At 42.9% G+C, this 18691-nt stretch overlaps 1 protein-coding gene and 1 pseudogene across 1 annotated transcript; one reads left to right on the top strand and one right to left on the bottom strand.

Moving 5' to 3' along the window:
• Positions 1-326: 326 nt before the first annotated feature.
• On the bottom strand, positions 327-7373 carry nup50 (nucleoporin 50). Its single transcript, XM_085387751.1, has 8 exons — positions 7214-7373; positions 4928-5006; positions 4764-4847; positions 4482-4686; positions 3200-3844; positions 2806-2890; positions 1994-2112; positions 327-1071 (listed from the first exon to the last, which is right to left on the bottom strand). Exons 2-8 carry the CDS (start codon positions 4994-4996, stop codon positions 872-874), a joined length of 1407 nt encoding a protein of 468 aa, XP_085243877.1. The 5' UTR covers positions 4997-5006; positions 7214-7373; the 3' UTR covers positions 327-871.
• A 6021-nt stretch (positions 7374-13394) lies between these two features.
• Positions 13395-15318, top strand: LOC146649586 (uncharacterized; annotated as a pseudogene).
• Positions 15319-18691: the final 3373 nt, after the last annotated feature.

The raw sequence follows: 18691 nt of genomic DNA, 5'->3' as shown, positions 1-18691 counted from the left end.
GTGTTAAAGGCAGAGTTTGGGTTGCTTGTCGGGCGAGAAGATGCTTCATGCAGTTTTACCTCCTGATGTTGGCAGCAGTTCTGGTTTAAAGACTGACACGGCGCTCAGCTTGATTTCTCCCGGGACTATTAAACTGGAATTATTCTCAGCACTCAGCCCGTCAGGAGGGTGGTGCTAGATGTTTGTGGAGGTGAAGCAGAAATAAAGACAACAGAGGAGCCGCTTGTTTCGTTTCCTTTTATTCTCCAATAAATGTCTTTACAAATGTTCTCAGATGATGACGGCATCTGGAAGGCCGAGCTGAAGGCCACACAAAGGACACTTGGAAAACGACAGTCTGTGTTTACAGAGAATAAACGCCGCGCTCTTCGGGGGAACATTCACTCCAAGTAGAAACTCTGCCGACACAATAAATAGTTTCCAGAGCAATAACACAAAAACACTCAGCAGACACACTCTAAGAGGAAATGTTACTGCAGGTATTTAATTTGTAAAACCAAATCGACTGGCCCGTTAGTTAGAGCGCTCCCCAAAAACTGCTCAGGAAGTCACTCGTTCAGTCACTCGACAGATTCAAACCGTAAAACTGAAGCACTACGAGTCTAACAGCAGCGGCGGCGATGAACCGGAGGGAATGTAGGCGACGACCTGCTTTGATTGTTACGATTCAAAGAAATGATTCACAGTTTGACGACCAATTTGTTGTGATCAGACGAGGAAACGACGGGGGTGTGTGCATGTGTGTGTGGATAAACCGGCGCGATGAAGAGGTCAGTGATTCCACGTGGGAGGGGGCGGAGTCTGAGGATGACCACTGCTAAAACCACTGCGGAGTCTGCTAAAACCCTGGGGGAGGTGGGGCGGGGTCAGCTCAGGCTTTCTTCTCTTCAAGGATCTTGTGGAGCTCGTCGGCGTCCTCGGAGGTTTTGACCCGAATCAGCAGGGGGACGGGGGTGGTGGGGTTCTTGTCGTCAACGGGCGGATTTGGCACGCACACCACCATCACGTTATTCTTCCCCACCCGAGTGCATGGCATGGATGGCTGCACGATGATGTTCAGCAGGATGTTTCCTGGAGGAGGAGAGAACGTTATACAAGCAGAAGACCCGGCTTTAAAATTAATATTTATATTTGGTGACTTGAAGATTTCTAATTTTGTGTTTTGTGTTTATGTTATGCTAACACAGCTGTTTCGCTAGCAATCATGTAGCACATCATTATTTACCAGCTGGTCCAACAAACAAAAGTGAGCCTTATAGTGCGGAAAATACAGTACAAAGAAATATTTTATTAGTGTCCTTCAGCGATTCCTGTTGGTTAATCTGCAGATTATTTCTGAATCTGTGGATTTGATGTTTGATAAAAATGGAGGTTAAAAGCTGTACCAGTTCCAGATCTTCCAGCTGTTTGTGGAAGAAGTTTCACTTGCTCTCAATTTAAAGCTTTATCTTTGATATCGTTGATTAGCTGCAGTAATCCTGATCGAGTCCTTTCATGTCATCAAGGATTTGATCCGTTTTCATTGTTGAAGCAGCAGTGCTTGTATCTGACCAGCAGGTGGAGCAGTCTGATCACAGTTCAGACCTCATGAAGAGGAAGCTGCTGAATGTGGATTATTTTTATGCTTTTAGGTGTTTTGGATGTTTCTGGGCCTAAAACCTGAAGCTCGACATATTAAATGTTTCACTGTTGTAGGTTTGATGCGGCTTATTACAATTATAAGTGAGCAGTTATTGGTTACACCACTTTAAATGGTCTGTGTTATTTCAGATTACACTTTAAAGTCTATTTGTGTCCCCTTTGTTTTTGTTAGGACTAATCTGACACAGTGACCATCCTGACAAACATCACGCACGTTTGATTCTTTAAACCTGATCATCTCTGACATTAATGTGTTTGTTTGATTTAAAGAAAAAAATCTCAAGTTGGATTGAATATTGTGATGACATCAGATGTTTTATATAAAATCAATCTGTCGACGCGATGCTCTCACCCAGGTTGGTATCGGCTCGGATGATCATCTGAGTTTTCCCCTCGGTTGTCTTTTTGAGGTGCAGCGTTCCCACTCCTTTATCTTTGAACTCCGACTCTTTCTTATAGAACATTTTACACCTGGAAGCAGAGCAGACAAGAAATTAATAAATTACAAATCACTTATAATTAAATAAACAGGATTATTTTTAAAAAACAAAGTTCAGAGTCGATGGGACACTTTCAGGGTTTTTAGTGATGAAGATTTAAAGTCTGCTCTCTAAATCTTACTAAGATGGAGGAAGCTTACAGCAGGTTGGAGATTCCTCCATCAGCTGCAGGTCAAGTTCATTTCTCATTGTGTTCTTTTAAAACTTGCTGGAAGTTTGTATTTCATGACTACAATAGGATAACATAATGATCTGTCTGCTCCTCTCTGAGAGGAGGTGAACTCCGTGAGTGCAGGGAAAGGACAAACAGCCAGGGAGATGAGAAGCTGAACCAACAGCTGGAAGCTACAGAGCTACAGTTTCTCACTTTTTTCTAAGCCCTCTCCTTTTCCTCCATCTTTGTCTAAAAATGTGATCCAATCAGCTCCAGCTGGCTTCAAAAGCATTACTAAGCTCCTCCTCCTGATAACCTTCAAGATGCAGTGTGAAGTTAATTTTTATTAAATAATTCGACTGAAATTCATTTATTCTAACTTCACTTGTATTCACCACAGCTCTGAGTTCTGTGCACAACGCTGCTCCTGTTTCCTCCTTTTCAGATTGATTTCTATGTGAAGCTGAAGCTCGACCTGCAGCTTCAGGGTGAAACATTTCAGAAACTTACTTCTTGGAGTAGAAAGCATCGTCCTCTTTCACCTCTTTGACCTCCGGCTTGGGCGGGTCTTCCGACTCCTCGTCACCGTTTTCGTCTACAAAAAAAATATCAATAAAATATAAAAATAAATAAATATATATATATATATATATATATATATATATATATATATATATATATATATATCACATCATGTTTTTTCCTTTCATGTTGAATCTTTGTCTTTCAAACTGCTGATAAAATGAGCACTGATTAAGTTTTAACTGATTTATTTAAACTATTTAAAATCATTTTCAAATAATTTCCAAACTCATCCCATTTGATCTTCACAGTAAAAAATATGAGACAGAATCTCAGCTTTAAAACTTAGATATAACTTCATGTATTTGAGTGTTTTGCTGACCTGTGGGTTGAGCGTCCTCGGCTTTCGCCCCACTAAAGGACAGCGGAGCGGCTGATCCTGGAGCTCCGAACACTGAGGTCTGACTGGAGGAGGAGGACGAGAAGGAGAAGCTGGGGGGATTCGATTTGTTCCCTAAGGAACCCAGAACTGAGCTGTCCACCTTCTTGCCAAAGTTGAACGTGACTCCAGCAGGGATTGGAGCGGCGGCGGAGCTTTTCTCCCGTGTTGATTCGTCCGTTGTGTTTTTGGTGAAGGAGAACAAGGCAGCAGGAGTGGAGGTCGCTGAGCTGCTGCTGGAGGAAGATGAAGGAGGAGGAAGAACTGCGGCCGTGGCTGGCAGCGTCCCTCCATGCTTCTTCTTCTCTTCGGAGCCTCCTTCAGCTGATCCGCCGCCATACTGGCGCTCAATGCTGGCCAGGTGGCGCTCGTAGTCCCTGAAGATGGGGTTGAGGTCGCACAGCGGGTTGTCGTTCACGTGTTTGGTGATCCAGTCCCGCACTGAGCAGTTGAGCGCCGTGAGCTGCCGGCTGTACTCTTTATTGCTGCTGCTGGAGCTCTGACTCGCACTGGTGGCGGAGCCATTGGTCTGCTTGGTGGCAATATCAGTGGCGGATTTAGCCGAGGATGGCCCGTTAAACGTCAGACCTTCGAGGAAGGAGAAAGTGTTAGTGATGGCATAGAAAGCTCAGCTTAGGAAGAAGGAAGCAGAATAAGAGAGTTACACGGGGCGATCGTGGCTCAAAGAGTTGGCAGTTCGTCTTGTAACCGGAAGGTTGCCGGTTCGAGCCCCGGCTCGGACAGTCGTGTCCTTGGGCAAGACACTTCACCTGCCGCCTACTGGTGCTGGCCAGAGGGGCCGATGGCGCGATATGGCAGCCTCGCTTCTGTCAGTCTGCAGCTGTGGCTACAACTGTAGCTGCCTCCACCAGTGTGTGAATGAATAGTGGAATTGTAAAGCACTATATAAATCCATCATTATTATTATTATTAAAACAAAGAGCCGGAAAATTTGGTTTTTTAAAATCGATCATAAAGATGAACTGCTGTGAGCATCCTGAACACATTTTACACCCACAAGAGATCAATAAACTCATCATGTCCATGTCTTAGCATTTTTAAAGCTTCTAAAAACTAATGAAGACATTTTAACACAAAAAGAAAGCTCATTTATGGATCACATTCAAAGGACGAACAGGAATCTGAGCTGAAACTATGGAATGGCACATAAAGAGGAAATAGTTTCCGATTAATAACTGATCGAGCTGATCAATGTTTTGCTCACCAGGTGCAGACGAGGACGCTGCGGGCGAGGCGAAACCTCCGAAGGAGGGCGTGCCGCTGTTCCCATTCGTCAGGCCGCCGAGGCCTTTGAAGCCTCCGCCATTCCCAAACCCGGAGAACGGAGTTGGAGTTGGAGCTGAGCTGCTGCTTGCCGCCGCGGTCAAGGAGAAGCCTTTAAAGCCTTTAAATGCTCCACTGCCCTCGTTCTGAAACAGGGAAACACTCAGATTACTTCATGATTATAATCAGACGCAACAGGTAAACAATGGTTTTCTCCTCGTACCTCGGTTCCAGTGTTTCTGCGTTTGGCCTTCTTGATTGCTCGATTTTTAAGCACATCTTCACTCGCCACTGAAAACGTCCCGGCCTGAAGGAGGACAAGAAAGTCAGACTCACATAATTCCAACTTCCTGAAGCCAGACTTACAGTTTCAACATGGCCTCTTACCTCCTCGCCCTCCTCCTCCTGATCCCAGTTCCTGTCCGTGAGCTCCTTATCAGCGATCCTCTTCGCCATCCCACTGGCTCTGTAACAAAACATAAGAATTCAGTTTGTGTTCTCTTTCATTTTTTTTCCAGGGTTTAGTGCGTCTTAACCAGCATTTTACAGAATTGAACTGAATAAGAAGTAGAAAAGATTCAGAACACAAAAACAAAACAGGATTATTATTGATAACTATTGATTAACCAGCTGGTGTAAATCAGATAACAGAGCTCAGTTTGTCTATTAGCACAATTACTCAATTTTATGGACAGTTTGTTACAATTACTATTTAATCTAAACTATTTTAGTTGACTTTTCTTGTTAATATCACTACTGTTAACATTTTTCTGCTCATCTTCTAGATCTGGCTCAATGCTCCAGAACAGAAATCTGTGGAAGAATCCACAGATGTCCAAAGTAGGGCTGCCACAAACGATTATTTTGATAGTCGACTAGTCACCGATTATTTTTGCGATTAGTCGACTAATCAGATCATCATCCATTGGACGTAAAACGTACAGCTTATTGCACCAGCAGCATCTGCTCTTATATAACTATCATTAGCTTACAGCTTTAAGTGTTTAAGGTATGTGCTAACTAAAAATAAAGACAAGATGATAGTTTGTTTTGGTGAAGTTTAATAAACTCCTTGCTATCTAAAATATAACAGGACACCGGAGTAGATTCTCCAGCATCTCACACTTCTGATAATCAGTTGTCTGCTTGACGTTTATTCAGCTGTGTAAAAACTATAACTTTAATCTCAGCCAAACAGATTTACTCAGGAACAAATAAAATACTAAAAAAAAAAAAAAAGCCAAACAATAACATTTTTAAGTTATCTAAGTGACTCATATGTTTAACCTGAGTAGCGAAAGACGGCGGTGGGTTTGAAAACGATTTGCCGGGAGTCCGGTGTTCTCATGGCTCTAGTTAGCCTAGCCCCCGGCTAGCTATCGAGCTAGTGGGTAACAGACGTCTCCGAAAACGTCGGAGCGCTTTTGAAAATATGCGGTGTCTTGATAAACTGAGCAGATATTTAAGGTTTCCACAGCTACATTCCCGCCTGAAAATATGTTAAACGTTTATTTTGTGACCCAGAAAGAATAATAAGAGTAATATTAAAACTAACTAGCTGCCGCCATTGTTGGAAACTGAGCTGGGCCGCGCTATGAATTCTGGGACACAGCTTTAACGGCAGCTGGCATCCTTGTACATGCAGTGCTGCCATCTTCTGTTTCAATCCGTTATTACACTCTTAAATCCTGCTACACATTCCTGCGTCTTTTGTGATCTTACAAAGCTTCAAACGACGCGTCGACTATTAAATCAGTCGTTGACGATTTTGATAGTCGACGTAATCGTGACTAGTCGACTAATCGTGGCAGCCCTAGTCCAAAGCTGCCCACAGACTGAACCTTAACTTACTGAACCTGAGCTTTTATCTCACCTACTTTCAGTATTACTTCACCTGAACACACCACTCTGCTTTTTCTCCAATAAAACACCTGATATTCAAGTGAACAGGCAACAGGTAACAACAGGTGTAAATCTGAGCTTTGGATGGCTATTCTGAACATTTAAAGGTTTCACCTCAAAATGTGAAACAATAAATTGAGCATTTTGCTAAAAGAAAGTAGTGCGTCAAATGATAAAAAGCTCCAAATTCTTTACAGCTTTTCGCCAAAACCCCGGCTTCATTTGGTGTTTAGTTATTAACGGAGGCCGATAATCACCGATTAATCGACTATAAACAGCTGTGGTGGAGCTGCTGTTCGAATATTCTGGATGGTGTAAAGGTTGAAACATACCTGTGAATTCCTAGTGCGGTCCAAGGAAAGCTGATGTTTAACTAAATCAAATGCACAGGGTTAAGCACTCCTGTCAGGCAGCCTTTATCCGGGTTAACCATCAACTAGCCTGATTCGGTTAGCGCTTCTTTCCGGGTATAATCAATCACCTGTGTACCTGAGCCGAGAGATTTTCTAACAAACGTTTTACTCAGATTTCCGATTACTGAAAAACTGGCTCCTGATAAAGTGGCCTACCATTACCGGAGCACACACCGAGGCCACCTGGCCTGTCCACTCCGGTGTCTAACATCATGTTCTGGCTGTTAGCCGCGGAACTAAACAAGCAAGCTAACCGGGCCGCTCACAAGCAGCTAATGTTAGCCAGCAGGCTAATGGCACGAGCTCCTCTCGTTTCCGGCGTTTAATGATTTTTTGTTAACAGGTAAATGTGACGCACCTTGTCTGTAACGTAAAGTCCGGTCTCTGCCTCCGCGCGGCTCTGACAGCTCCAGGTAACGTCTGGCTGAACACCTTAACAGGTAACACCGCTCTGTATTTTTGAACAAACCTCCTTACGCCGCCATTTTACAGAGCGGGTGGGTTTCGCATGGGTTTGCGCGGCCCACTTTTCACGCATGCGCACCACAAAGCGGCCTTTAGTCTGGGAATTGTAGTCCATATGTTTTTTAAAACGATAATAAAAGGTTAAAAAACGCAAAGGTAAATGCATACTACGCACATAAATTATATTAAATATTAAATATGTCACCGGTGATTATTTAACTTTATATGCAGGGTGAAGGGTCTTGCTTAATGGTCACAAGCCCTAGTGACTTTCAATCTGTGGTCCAGTGGCCAAGCTCTGCACCACCACTGCTCCGAAGGGGCAGCTCTGCACAGGTAAAACATGCAGGGTTAGTTCAAAATAGCTCCCCTCCGACAGCCAAACCCATCTGTTCTCTGATTCGATTGTTACATTTGTGCTTGACATGACATTGACCAATCAGATGAAAGGAAGAAAAATAGGGTCAGAATTCGTACTTGCAACTTGCAGAGATTCACATGTTTTTTTTGGCTAAGTCCACACACAAATCTTTTTTACGCACACACAAATTCTTTTCACAAATACAAATCCTGATTTACAAGTACAAAATATTTATGACCACATTTTGAGCCCATACACATGCTCAGCATCATATCCAGAGGTTGTCTTCTGAAAATGGATGTACGAGTGCTGCCAGCATTATTACAGAGGTTGGAGGCATGGAGAGTCAGCCTGTCAGTGCTCAGACCAAATGCCGCACACTGCATCACATGGCTGTCGTCCCAGAAGGAAGCCCACAAACAGTTTGCTGAAGACAAGCAGACTACGGACATGGATTACCTGTGGTCTGATGAGACCAAGATAAACTTACTTGGTTCAGATGGTGTCAAGGGTGTGTGGTGGAAACCAGTACAAAGAGAGTGTGTCTTGTCTACTGTCAAGCATGGTGGTGTGATGTCATTGTTTGGGGCTGCATGAGTGCTGCTGGCACTGAGGAGCTACAGTTAATTGAGGGAACCATGAATGTCAACATGTACGGTGACATACTGAAGCAGAGCATGATCCCCTCCCTTCAGAAACTGGGCCACGGGACAGTATTCCAACATGATGATAACCCCAAACACAGCTCCAAAAAGACCAGTGCCTTGCTAAATAAACTGAGGGTAAAGGTACTTGACTGGCCAAGCATGTCTCCAGACTTAAACCCTATTGAGCATCTGTGGGGCATGTTCAAATGGAAGGTGGAAGAGCGCAAGGTCTCTAACATCCACCAGCTCCATGATGTCATCATGGAGGAGTGGAAGAGGACTCCAGTGGCAGCCTCTGAAGATGTAGTGAACTCCAGTGGTTGCCACACAAAATATTGACACTTTGGCCACAGTTTGGACATTTTCACTTAGGGGTGTACTCACTTTTGTTGGCAGCAGTTTTGATATTTATGGCTGTATGTTGAGTTGTTTTGAGGTGACAGCAAATTTACACTGTTATACAAGCTGTACACTGACTACTTTACATTGTATCAAAGTGTCATATCTTCAATGTTGTCCCATGAAAAGATAGAATAACATATTTACAAAAATGTGAGGGGTGTACTCCTTTTTGTGAGATACTGTATATGCCAGCTGCTGACTCCATATGTTCCTTCAGTGTTGCTCCTGGCAGTCTCAAAAACCTGGCTGAAAAACAAGGACAATTAAGCTTTTTCAGTTATCACCCCCAATTTAACCTCCATGCTGCCTTTAAAAAATAAAATAAATAATAACAATTGAAATATTGTTGTTTCATTGATTTGTTACTGATAGTTTTGTGAGCTAAATCTCAGTTCACTGTAGGTTTCTTAAACATTAGAAACGCCTGTCAGTGTTTCTGATGTTTGATTCAGTGTTTGTTATAATCAGGCTTCAGCAACAGCAGCAGCTGTAACATTCATTTAAATTTGAATGAATAAAAAAGCAAACAAAACAATGTGCCGTGTAAGTTTTTTTTCTTCATGTTTTTCATGTTTATGTGGAAGTTGCAGAGAACTGACAGCCTGCTGTGCAGTGAATCCACCTGCTGGACAAAAGTCAAACTGCAGTGAAAACATTAGAGGACTGTTCAAAGGGTCATTTTGTAGATCTTACAGCAACACTTTATGCCAGGAAGGACATTTAGGGTAAAAACTCTCCCCAGTCATGGATGTTGGTCTGTTAAAAAGAGGGTAGACAAAAGAAGCTCAGATCAGCTGATTATTTCATGCAGGCAGAGGTCAGTCATGCTCTGTGGTTGCAGAAAACTGAAGACCTGGTTTGAGATGTTGAGGCACAACTGTAACCCGTGGAGAGCTGTTTGTTCAGCCACTGGAGTGCATCGGTCACACAGCGACATCTCTGCACATGTTATTCGACTCTAACTGAACAAAGTGATCAAATATCAGAGTTAATGTAAAACAAATCGTCTCCATCAGTCTCACAGCTCTCTCCTCCTTGTTTCAGTCTTTACTGTTGGACAGCTGCTGATTCTGCTCTCTGACTTTGATGGCGTCTCTCTGCTTCACCGATCCTCTGAAGTTTGAATTATTTTCATGGAGTAAAAGTCACAGTTATAGATATCTAACCACTCAGATATGCCTCATTACAAACTACATGAGCATGACCCTGAAATCTGCATCACAGCTGACCTGAGTGATGTGCAGCAGGACACAAACAGTATTTACTGTCACATCTGTTAAAGTCACAGTAACTGTGTCAATCATCATTAATCCATCCTCCATCTTTCTGTCTGAAATATGTCACAAAACTCGACTTTTAGAGTTGTTGTTTCAGCCTTAAAGATAATCTCTGTGACTCTTTCCAGTCACAAACTTATTTTTATGATTCTTCTGATGGTACAAAAATACAGAAAGACACTCATTTTGTTTTCTTCCTGCTGCTCTGTGACTGTAAGACTAAGTCTGAACTCACAGAGTATTTTCAGCAGAGCAGCTTAAGTGAGAAGAAAACTGAAAGTATTATTAGAACGTAGTCGTACAACCGGCATTCACAGGCGGTTGTATGACTACATTCCATAACTGGTAAACTGCACCTTAAAATCCATGTCTGTCCACTTATAACATTTATGGCGAAAACTGTTACTTCATCAGTGAGTGAACCTTTGCGTTGGATTTATATCATGGTGTCTAAAGCTGAAAGTATACAGTACTTTCTCATTGAGGATTTTCTCATTAATAGTTATTGGCGACTGTCAAGCCTTTGAGTCGCCGAGCAGCTGAATAGGGGGATAATGTTGACGCGTTACTCAAAGTTCCAATTTAAAAACTCCTTTATTTGTTATCCAAATCCTTAAAATCCATAGAAAAAACAGTGATCAAAACATTCCAGGCTTGAGCGGTCAGCAAAAGTCAACTTCCACCATCACCCACTCGTTCAGGAAATTCCCTCGGGCCGTGAACAGGAGATATAGCAATCACTACTACTATTATCAACACCACGTGACCCAAAGCTACGCCTATCCTCGACAATAGTGGTTCATATTTACTGTGTATGACTCTTAACTCATTCACTGCAATTGACGGCTATAGACGTCAATGGCAGTGAATGAGTTAATACTGTAGCTCCTGTGAAAAAGAGAGCCTTACGTACGTGGCTTATATAACTCTCTAACGTGCAGCTTAGAGCAGATAACCCGTAAGCTCGAGAGGAAATGTTGTTTCACCACTGAAAACAGGAAGTTTTTAAAGAAGACTAGAAAGAGAGAGCATATTTCTCCTATACTCGCTTCTCTTCATTGGCTCCATGTTAAATCCGGAATTTAAAATGCTCCTTTTTTTTTAAATTTTACCTCCTGTTTTTGTTTCTTTCGGCTCTTTATGATCGTCTGGGGTCGATTAGTCCTCCTTCCTTTGTTACCTTCACTTTTCCCTGACCAAAACAGAGAACATCACATTACAGCAGTCTGTAATTCGTTTCTGTGTTTGTTTCTAATGCACCAGTTAATAATAATCCTTCTTTATCTGATACTGGGCCTCGGATCACCTCCATTCTCTTTGATTGGGCAGGTTCTGGAAGCCTGCTGAGGAGCACCCAATGTTTATGAGCTGGATGTGCTGAAGCAGAGGAAACCTGTGAGGAGTCAACATCAGCCAAGCTGTGTGCTCAATGATTCATCTTAGACGTGCATTCTGGGTAAATTTTGAAGGCTCACATTGTTGAATTAATGGCTGCTCAGAACAGTACAGAGAATATTAAAGGTCTTCTTTAAGCTGCGCTTAAATTCTAGGACCATCTTCTTTCGGGGTCAGCTGGTTGTGGAAGGTCAGTGATTTTTCTGTGGAACGACTCACATATGACAGAAAATAAGGAGAAGCAGGAAATGTCCACTGAGCGTTAAACATGTTTATAAAACAATCCTGTGATTTGACTTCAGACTAACTTTCAGCCTCAGAGATGGAAGACGAGCGTGGCTCCATCTGCATGAGGTAAATGAGCTCTGCTGTCGTGATTTCAGCATCGTACTTGCAGCTTCTTGCTTCAGCTAAACACTGATTTATGCTTCAGCTTCGTCTCAGCAGTGCTGTGAAAAAGGCGGAGAGAAAACCTCATGGCTGTGTGCAGAGACACGAGGGATCGGGGGTAAAACGGTAGAGTTGGGCAGCAGATGGCTCATCTCCAAGCTTCCAGCATCCCGCCCGGCCTGCCAAATAGGAACAGGTGCTGGAGAAAGAAGGAAGTGAGCTGTGGGCCTGGTGGGCAGCGGGAGACCCCTGACCAGCTGGCGAGGAGAAAATGGAAAAAGCTGGCAGCAGAAAAAAGAGAAAACCTGTTTAATGCGGAAGGCGCCAGCATGCAGGCCCACAGAGGTTCTTTAAGCCTTTTAAATAAAACACACGGAGCTGACACTTCACACCGACCGAGAGCAGATTTTAAATCCTGCTTCTATTTACCAACATCTCATCGGCTCACTCTTTACGAATGAAAAAACAACTAATGATCCAGACTGACAGGATCTTCATAAAAATCATTTTTAAAAACATTTGGAGAAAGTCAGCTGCAGCAAGAAGACTGTTCAGAATAAGAATAAGAAGCAGTTTCAGTTTTCATGTGTCTGTATAATAACTGAGTGCAGGCTGGAAACAGTCAGTGCGACATTCAGCACCTGTATGTTTAAATAATAATGAGCTTGGGAGTCTCACAGTCCAGTTTAAGGTCAAAGTGCAGTGGACGTATGCCACTATGTAAAACAGGTCTGATGTTCCTGCTGTAGTCTGTTCTGTTTTAATGTGTCTCTACTAAACAACAAGATAAAACATGATTTATCTATAATTGTACGTTGAAATCAGGCTCATTTTCTCGCAGAGGTCAATACGATCAGATCGAACAGATTTTACAACCTGAGACGTCGCCCTCTGCTGGACATTAGAAAGAATGCAGGTTAAAGAAACTCATGTTTAGACTGCGTCCATCTTTTATATAAATTCACTGCATGTGAGGCATCGACTCAGCTAAAATTACTTTGGGCTGCGACTGTAATTAAAAACAAGAAACATATGACGTCATAGTCATGTGACAGAGAGCAGCAGGTGTTTGCAAGGGTAAAAGGAAATGTAAATATCACATCCAGTATTTTATTTTCAAGATCATTTCCCACGGCTGTGACGTTTCAGGCATTTTGTGCAAATTAAAGAAAAGAAAAAGAGCAGAACTGAACCTCTGAAACATTTATTATAAACACCATAAAAGTCTAAAACTACAGAAACATGAATGAATTCTGCTTCTCTCCGTTTCATGTCAGTAAAATGTGTGACTGCTGAGCGGGTCTGCACACTTGGCTGCTGTAACACGAGCTGCTGCCTCCTGCTGTGCGCGGTGGGTCACTGCGAGTCGGGCCGGGCCCTCGCCACTCAGCGGGGTCTGGTTTTTGGGGATTCATTCAGTCAAGCGGCGAATCAAAGGCGTCGCCTCCTCCCAGAAAGCTGATGCGCTGCTGATCAGCAGAGATGCGGAACATCAGAGAGCTCGGGAGGGCTGAAATAAATAACCAACAAAAGTCCAGCAACAACGTGGATTTAACATCATTCACTCATTTGCTCATGTGTTCATTACACTCAGTTATTGTCATGCAGTCACACCACCGTAAAGTCATTTGTTAAATTTATTGTATATAGTTAATATATATAGTTATATATAGTTAATATCACTACATATCCTATATTTCTTCACTAGCTCATTTATTCCACAGATGTAATCACACATGCTTTCATTTCCTTTATGTTCGTTAATTTCACAGGTTATTCATATTTATTTTTCATTTGTTGTTTTTTCTGCTGATAAAGAGTTCCTGATAAATCCATCCTTTTGCTGACTTAAGTATTTCAGTGATTCATTCACACTTTCATGTGTTCACTGAGTTGTTCTGAGTAATCGGTATATTTAGTGTCTCATGTGCCCTTATGTTTACTTCTTTATGAGGAGAATATCAGAACTGAAATGCGTGGAGCTAAAATTGAGTGTTTTCTGAATGGACTCTGGTGCAGCTGTCAGGTTGACGCTTTGACTCCGTTTCTTTAATAATCTCATCGCAGCAGACCTGCCCTCACATTCCCGCCTCTAATTAATTTCATTTGATTAAATCGTTAAGATCTCACAGTCATTTTGTTCAGTGCTCACAGTTTTTCATGCGTCTACGCTCTAATCGCCAGTTCAGCACACAGATCTACGTGTCAATTAGGCTTTTGCAAATGGAGCTCTAATTAGGTTGAATTAATTGCCCTGCAATGTGGACAGCAATTAGTACAGTGACAAATTAAAGGGAAGCAGCATGTTTCTTAATGATCCCGATGCTGTCTCCATTAAATAAAATAATTTAAGTTATCAGAGCTTCTACTGTTTCCTCTCAGAGTTTTTTTTCAACTGGACTTGTGTATGGAGCTCAACATCCAACCAAATTATCGCTTGGCTTCCAGACCTTGAAAAGAACAAAATCATTGGCCGCCCTGCATATCATCGTCTATACCCAGAGAATGCCATACCCTGTATTTACAGACTTCCTAAGATCCACAAAGAAGGGGTCCCACTCAGACCCACTGTTAGCAGCATAAACTCAGCCAATTTTTCAACATTTCTAAACACCTTGCTGGCATCCTAACAGCCCTGGTGGGGAAGACCCCACATCACATCAAAAAATGGAAAAAAATGGAAGAATGGAAACCTAAACATTGAAGTTTACCAGAAGCCCACAAAAGGACCAGTACATCCTCTTTGACTCCCAACAGAACTCTACAACACCGGGCAGAAAAATGTTCCCTCTAAGCCTGAAGGGAAAAAGAGGGAACACACACATGTAAAGGAAGCACTTAAAACATGTGGTTATCCTAATTGGGCTTTTGTCAAATCAGCAAAGATGCACAGAAAAAAAGTCAGACACCATCTAGGGAGGATCAGAAAGACAAATGCAACAACACTGTTATCTCCTATGTAGGCGGTGTTTCAGAAAAATTCAGGAGAGTCTTCTTCAAGCATGACATCCCAGTGTACTTCAGACCCAGCAACACACTCAGACAAAAACTGATTCGTCCCAAAGACAAAACTCCTAAACACAAACTTAGCAATGTCGTTAATGCTGTACAGTGCAGCGAGGAATGCCCAGACCTCTACATTGGAGAGACCAAACAGCCACTTCACAAGCGCATGGCACAACACAGAAGAGCCACCTCCACAGGACAAGACTCAGCAGTCCATCTGCATCTTAAGGATAAAGGTCACTCTTTCGAGGATGCCTATGTTCACATTTTGGACAGAGAAGACAGATGGTTTGAAAGAGGAGTGAAAGAAGCCATCTATGTCCACTGTGAGCGACCATCTTTGAACAGAGGCGGTGGCTTACGACCCCTTCCCAGTCGTCTCAACGCCCACTCACATCCTGGGCCGTTTGACCTCAGTAAATCAAATGATAGGGTGGGGCTAGGTTTCACAGTGGGTTCACCCAAAGCCTTGGCTGATTGTGACCCACACCCGTTTTCACACCTTGGCTCATGTGATTAGGTAGAGGATCAATAGGAGGTTCACGACCTCCTTGGGGGACACTCCCATAGGGCTTAAATCTGGGACTCTCCACCATTTGACCTTAGAACTGAAGAAGCTTCTCGGATGAGAGGTGAAACGTCTTCAAGCAACTTAAAGAAGTCCAGACGCTTTTCTTTCCAAGCTCCTTAGACTATGATAACCTGGATGACTGAGAACCTTCACAGACATATCAAAAAGGAAAATAGATTTAATTTTCTCAGATCCGTATATGGATGTGGATATTTACTTTTGCTGGTTTTCAATGAGAGGAAAACTTAACATTTACATTTTTCAACAAGTTGCAGAACTTTCAGAGAGAAACAACAAAACCTTTTTGCTACAGCTGCGACTAACAGCATGAAATCATTTCTGCAACAAATAAAACTAGAGCAACTTCTGGCCGGACAGGGACAAATAATCGGCCCTGGCTTTTTCGGTCAATGCAGCTCATCATGATCAAAAATAAATCTCTCCCTTCCTAATTATGTCCATCCATCTGTCTTCTTACCACGTTAATTTCAGCGTGGTAGCTGGTTGTTACTGGTACTGTCCACTGTGCAGGAGATTCGATAGCTAACATGTCGGTTAATTTGCCAATTTTGCTGAATTTACTTTTAGTTTCTTTTTCTGTCTTACATTTTCAGCTCTGCCTTTAAGTCATTTCTTCTGCACTAAACTACTGCTCTCAGTGCATGTAGGGCCAGTGCAGCCCCTCAACTGACCCATCCGCCCAAAAGTGGGTTGGTTCACCGGGACCATGCTAGATTACCAGTCCGGCCCTGCTTCTGCAAACAAACACTGCAACCCGGACCAATAAACTAGGTCATCCTTAGTTTAAGCAGTTTTTGCCGCAGGACTTGCTGTATACAGTTATAGGTGTTGTTATAATATTATTGTTTTTAGTTGCAATTGTTGCTGCAGGTAAGTTGTTGTGTTGAGCTGCAGGTGTTTAATCACAGCAGTTGGATTGGCTGCTGTGTTGTTGCTGCTGAGTTTCACAAGTTTTTTTGTTTGTTTGTTTGTTTCAGGTCTTGCTGCAGTTGTGCTCAGTTGCAGAATTTGCTGTGTTTAATTGCACAACACTGCTGGACCGTGTCATCTAAACCGTCTGCTGCTTCGTCTTCGGTTCTTCGTCTCTGGTTGCTCCTCCCCGCTGTTGCCGCTGTGGATCAGAGCTCATAACCGACTGTGGGCTGATGTTGCACCTGGGGAAATATCTGTGTGATGAATGAGTCTGCCCGTCGGCCTCTTCAGAACGGCTGATTAGAAACTGTCTTTCGGCCTTAATATTAAGTGGCTCAGCAAACACTGGAGGGACTTTAGAACAATCAGACTAAGATGATTGAATTATGCTGATTAATAATTCATTCCTATTAAACCCTCAAATTTAGAACAAGCTGCTGCCAAAGAGCTGCACAGTGTGGCTCGGAGGTTCCAGGGTAATGTGTTAGTTTGATTCTGCTCCGACCAAGCAACAAAAGTATAAAGCAGCAGCTACACAAAGCTTAATAAACCCTCCGAGACATCAGATTACTTACTGTTTGAAAAGTAGTTTGAAATGAACTCATCACTTAAACCTGCACTCCCTCTCATTACCAGCAGGGGGCTATTCCTCGGAAGTCTGATTGATAAGAAATCTATGAAGAAATGAACCTGCTGGTCCTCGAACTCTGGAAACTCTTCCCTGATGAGTTTATGGTGTTGAACATGAGTGAAAAACACCATAGTGATGCTTATGTCACCATCGACCTGTCAGTCAAAGAGGTCACACCCCAAATACTGCAAATTTATTAAAATATTCTCCTCTATACAGTTGTTATATTTGTCTCTGACTCCTGAAATGAACCCCAGATAACTGTTAGTTATCTTCTTCTCCAGTATACAGTGGGGCAAAAAAGTATTTAGTCAGCCACCGATTGTGCAAGTTCCCCCACTTAAAATGATGACAGAGGTCAGTAATTTGCACCAGAGGTACACTTCAACTGTGAGAGACAGAATGTGAAAAAAAAAAATCCATGAATCCACATGGTAGGATTTGTAAAGAATTTATTCGTAAATTAGGGTGGAAAATAAGTATTTGGTCACCTCAAACAAGGAAAATCTCTGGCTCTCACAGACCTGTAACGTCTTCTGTAAGAAGCTTTTCTGTCCCCCACTCGTTACCTGTATGAATGGCACCTGTTTGAACTCATCATCTGTATAAAAGACACCTGTCCACAGCCTCAAACAGTCAGACTCCAAACGCCGCCATGGCCAAGACCAAAGAGCTTTCGAAGGACACCAGGAAAAGTATTGTAGACCTGCACCAGACTGGGAAGAGTGAATCTACAATAGGCAAGCAGCTTGGTGTGAAAAAATCAACTGTGGGAGCAATCATCAGAAAATGGAAGACATACAAGACCACTGATAATCTCCCTCGATCTGGGGCTCCACGCAAGATCTCATCCCGTGGGGTCAAAATGATCATGAGAACGGTGAGCAAAGATCCCAGAACCACACGGGGGGACCTGGTGAATGACCTGCAGAGAGCTGGGACCAAAGTAACAAAGGTCACCATCAGTAACACACTACAACGGCAGGGAATCAAATCCCGCAGTGCCAGACGTGTTCCGCTGCTGAAGCCAGTGCATGTCCAGGCCCGTCTGAAGTTTGCCAGAGAGCACATGGATGATACAGCAGAGGATTGGGAGAATGTCATGTGGTCAGATGAAACCAAAGTAGAACTTTTTGGTATAAACTCAACTCGTCGTGTTTGGAGGAAGAAGAATACTGAGTTGCATCCCAAGAACACCATACCTACTGTGAAGCATGGGGGTGGAAACATCATGCTATGGGGCTGTTTTACTGCCAAGGGGACAGGACGACTGATCCGTGTTAAGGACAGAATGAATGGGGCCATGTATCGTGAGATTTTGAGCCAAAACCTCCTTCCATCAGTGAGAACTTTGAAGATGAAACGAGGCTGGGTCTTCCAACATGACAATGATCCAAAACACACCGCCCGGGCAACAAAGGAGTGGCTCCGTAAGAAGCATTTGAAAGTCCTGGAGTGGCCTAGCCAGTCTCCAGACCTCAACCCCATAGAAAGTCCGTGTTGCTCGGCGACAGCCCCAAAACATCACTGCTCTCGAGAAGATCTGCATGGAGGAATGGGCCAAAATACCAGCTACTGTGTGTGCAAACCTGGTAAAGACCTATAGTAAACGTTTGACCTCTGTTATTGCCAACAAAGGTTATGTTACAAAGTATTGAGTTGTATTTTTGTTATTGACCAAATACTTATTTTCCACCCTGATTTACGAATAAATTCTTTACAAATCCTACCATGTGGATTCATGGATTTTTTTTCACA

Source organism: Rhamphochromis longiceps, linkage group LG17 (genome assembly GCF_057381845.1).
Source record: "Rhamphochromis longiceps isolate RC_006_pf linkage group LG17, R_longiceps_female_GT1.1, whole genome shotgun sequence".
Classification (NCBI taxonomy): Eukaryota; Metazoa; Chordata; class Actinopteri; order Cichliformes; family Cichlidae; genus Rhamphochromis; species Rhamphochromis longiceps.
The sequence above is the reverse complement of the archived record's forward strand: the minus strand, read 5'-3'. Positions and strand labels throughout refer to the sequence as shown.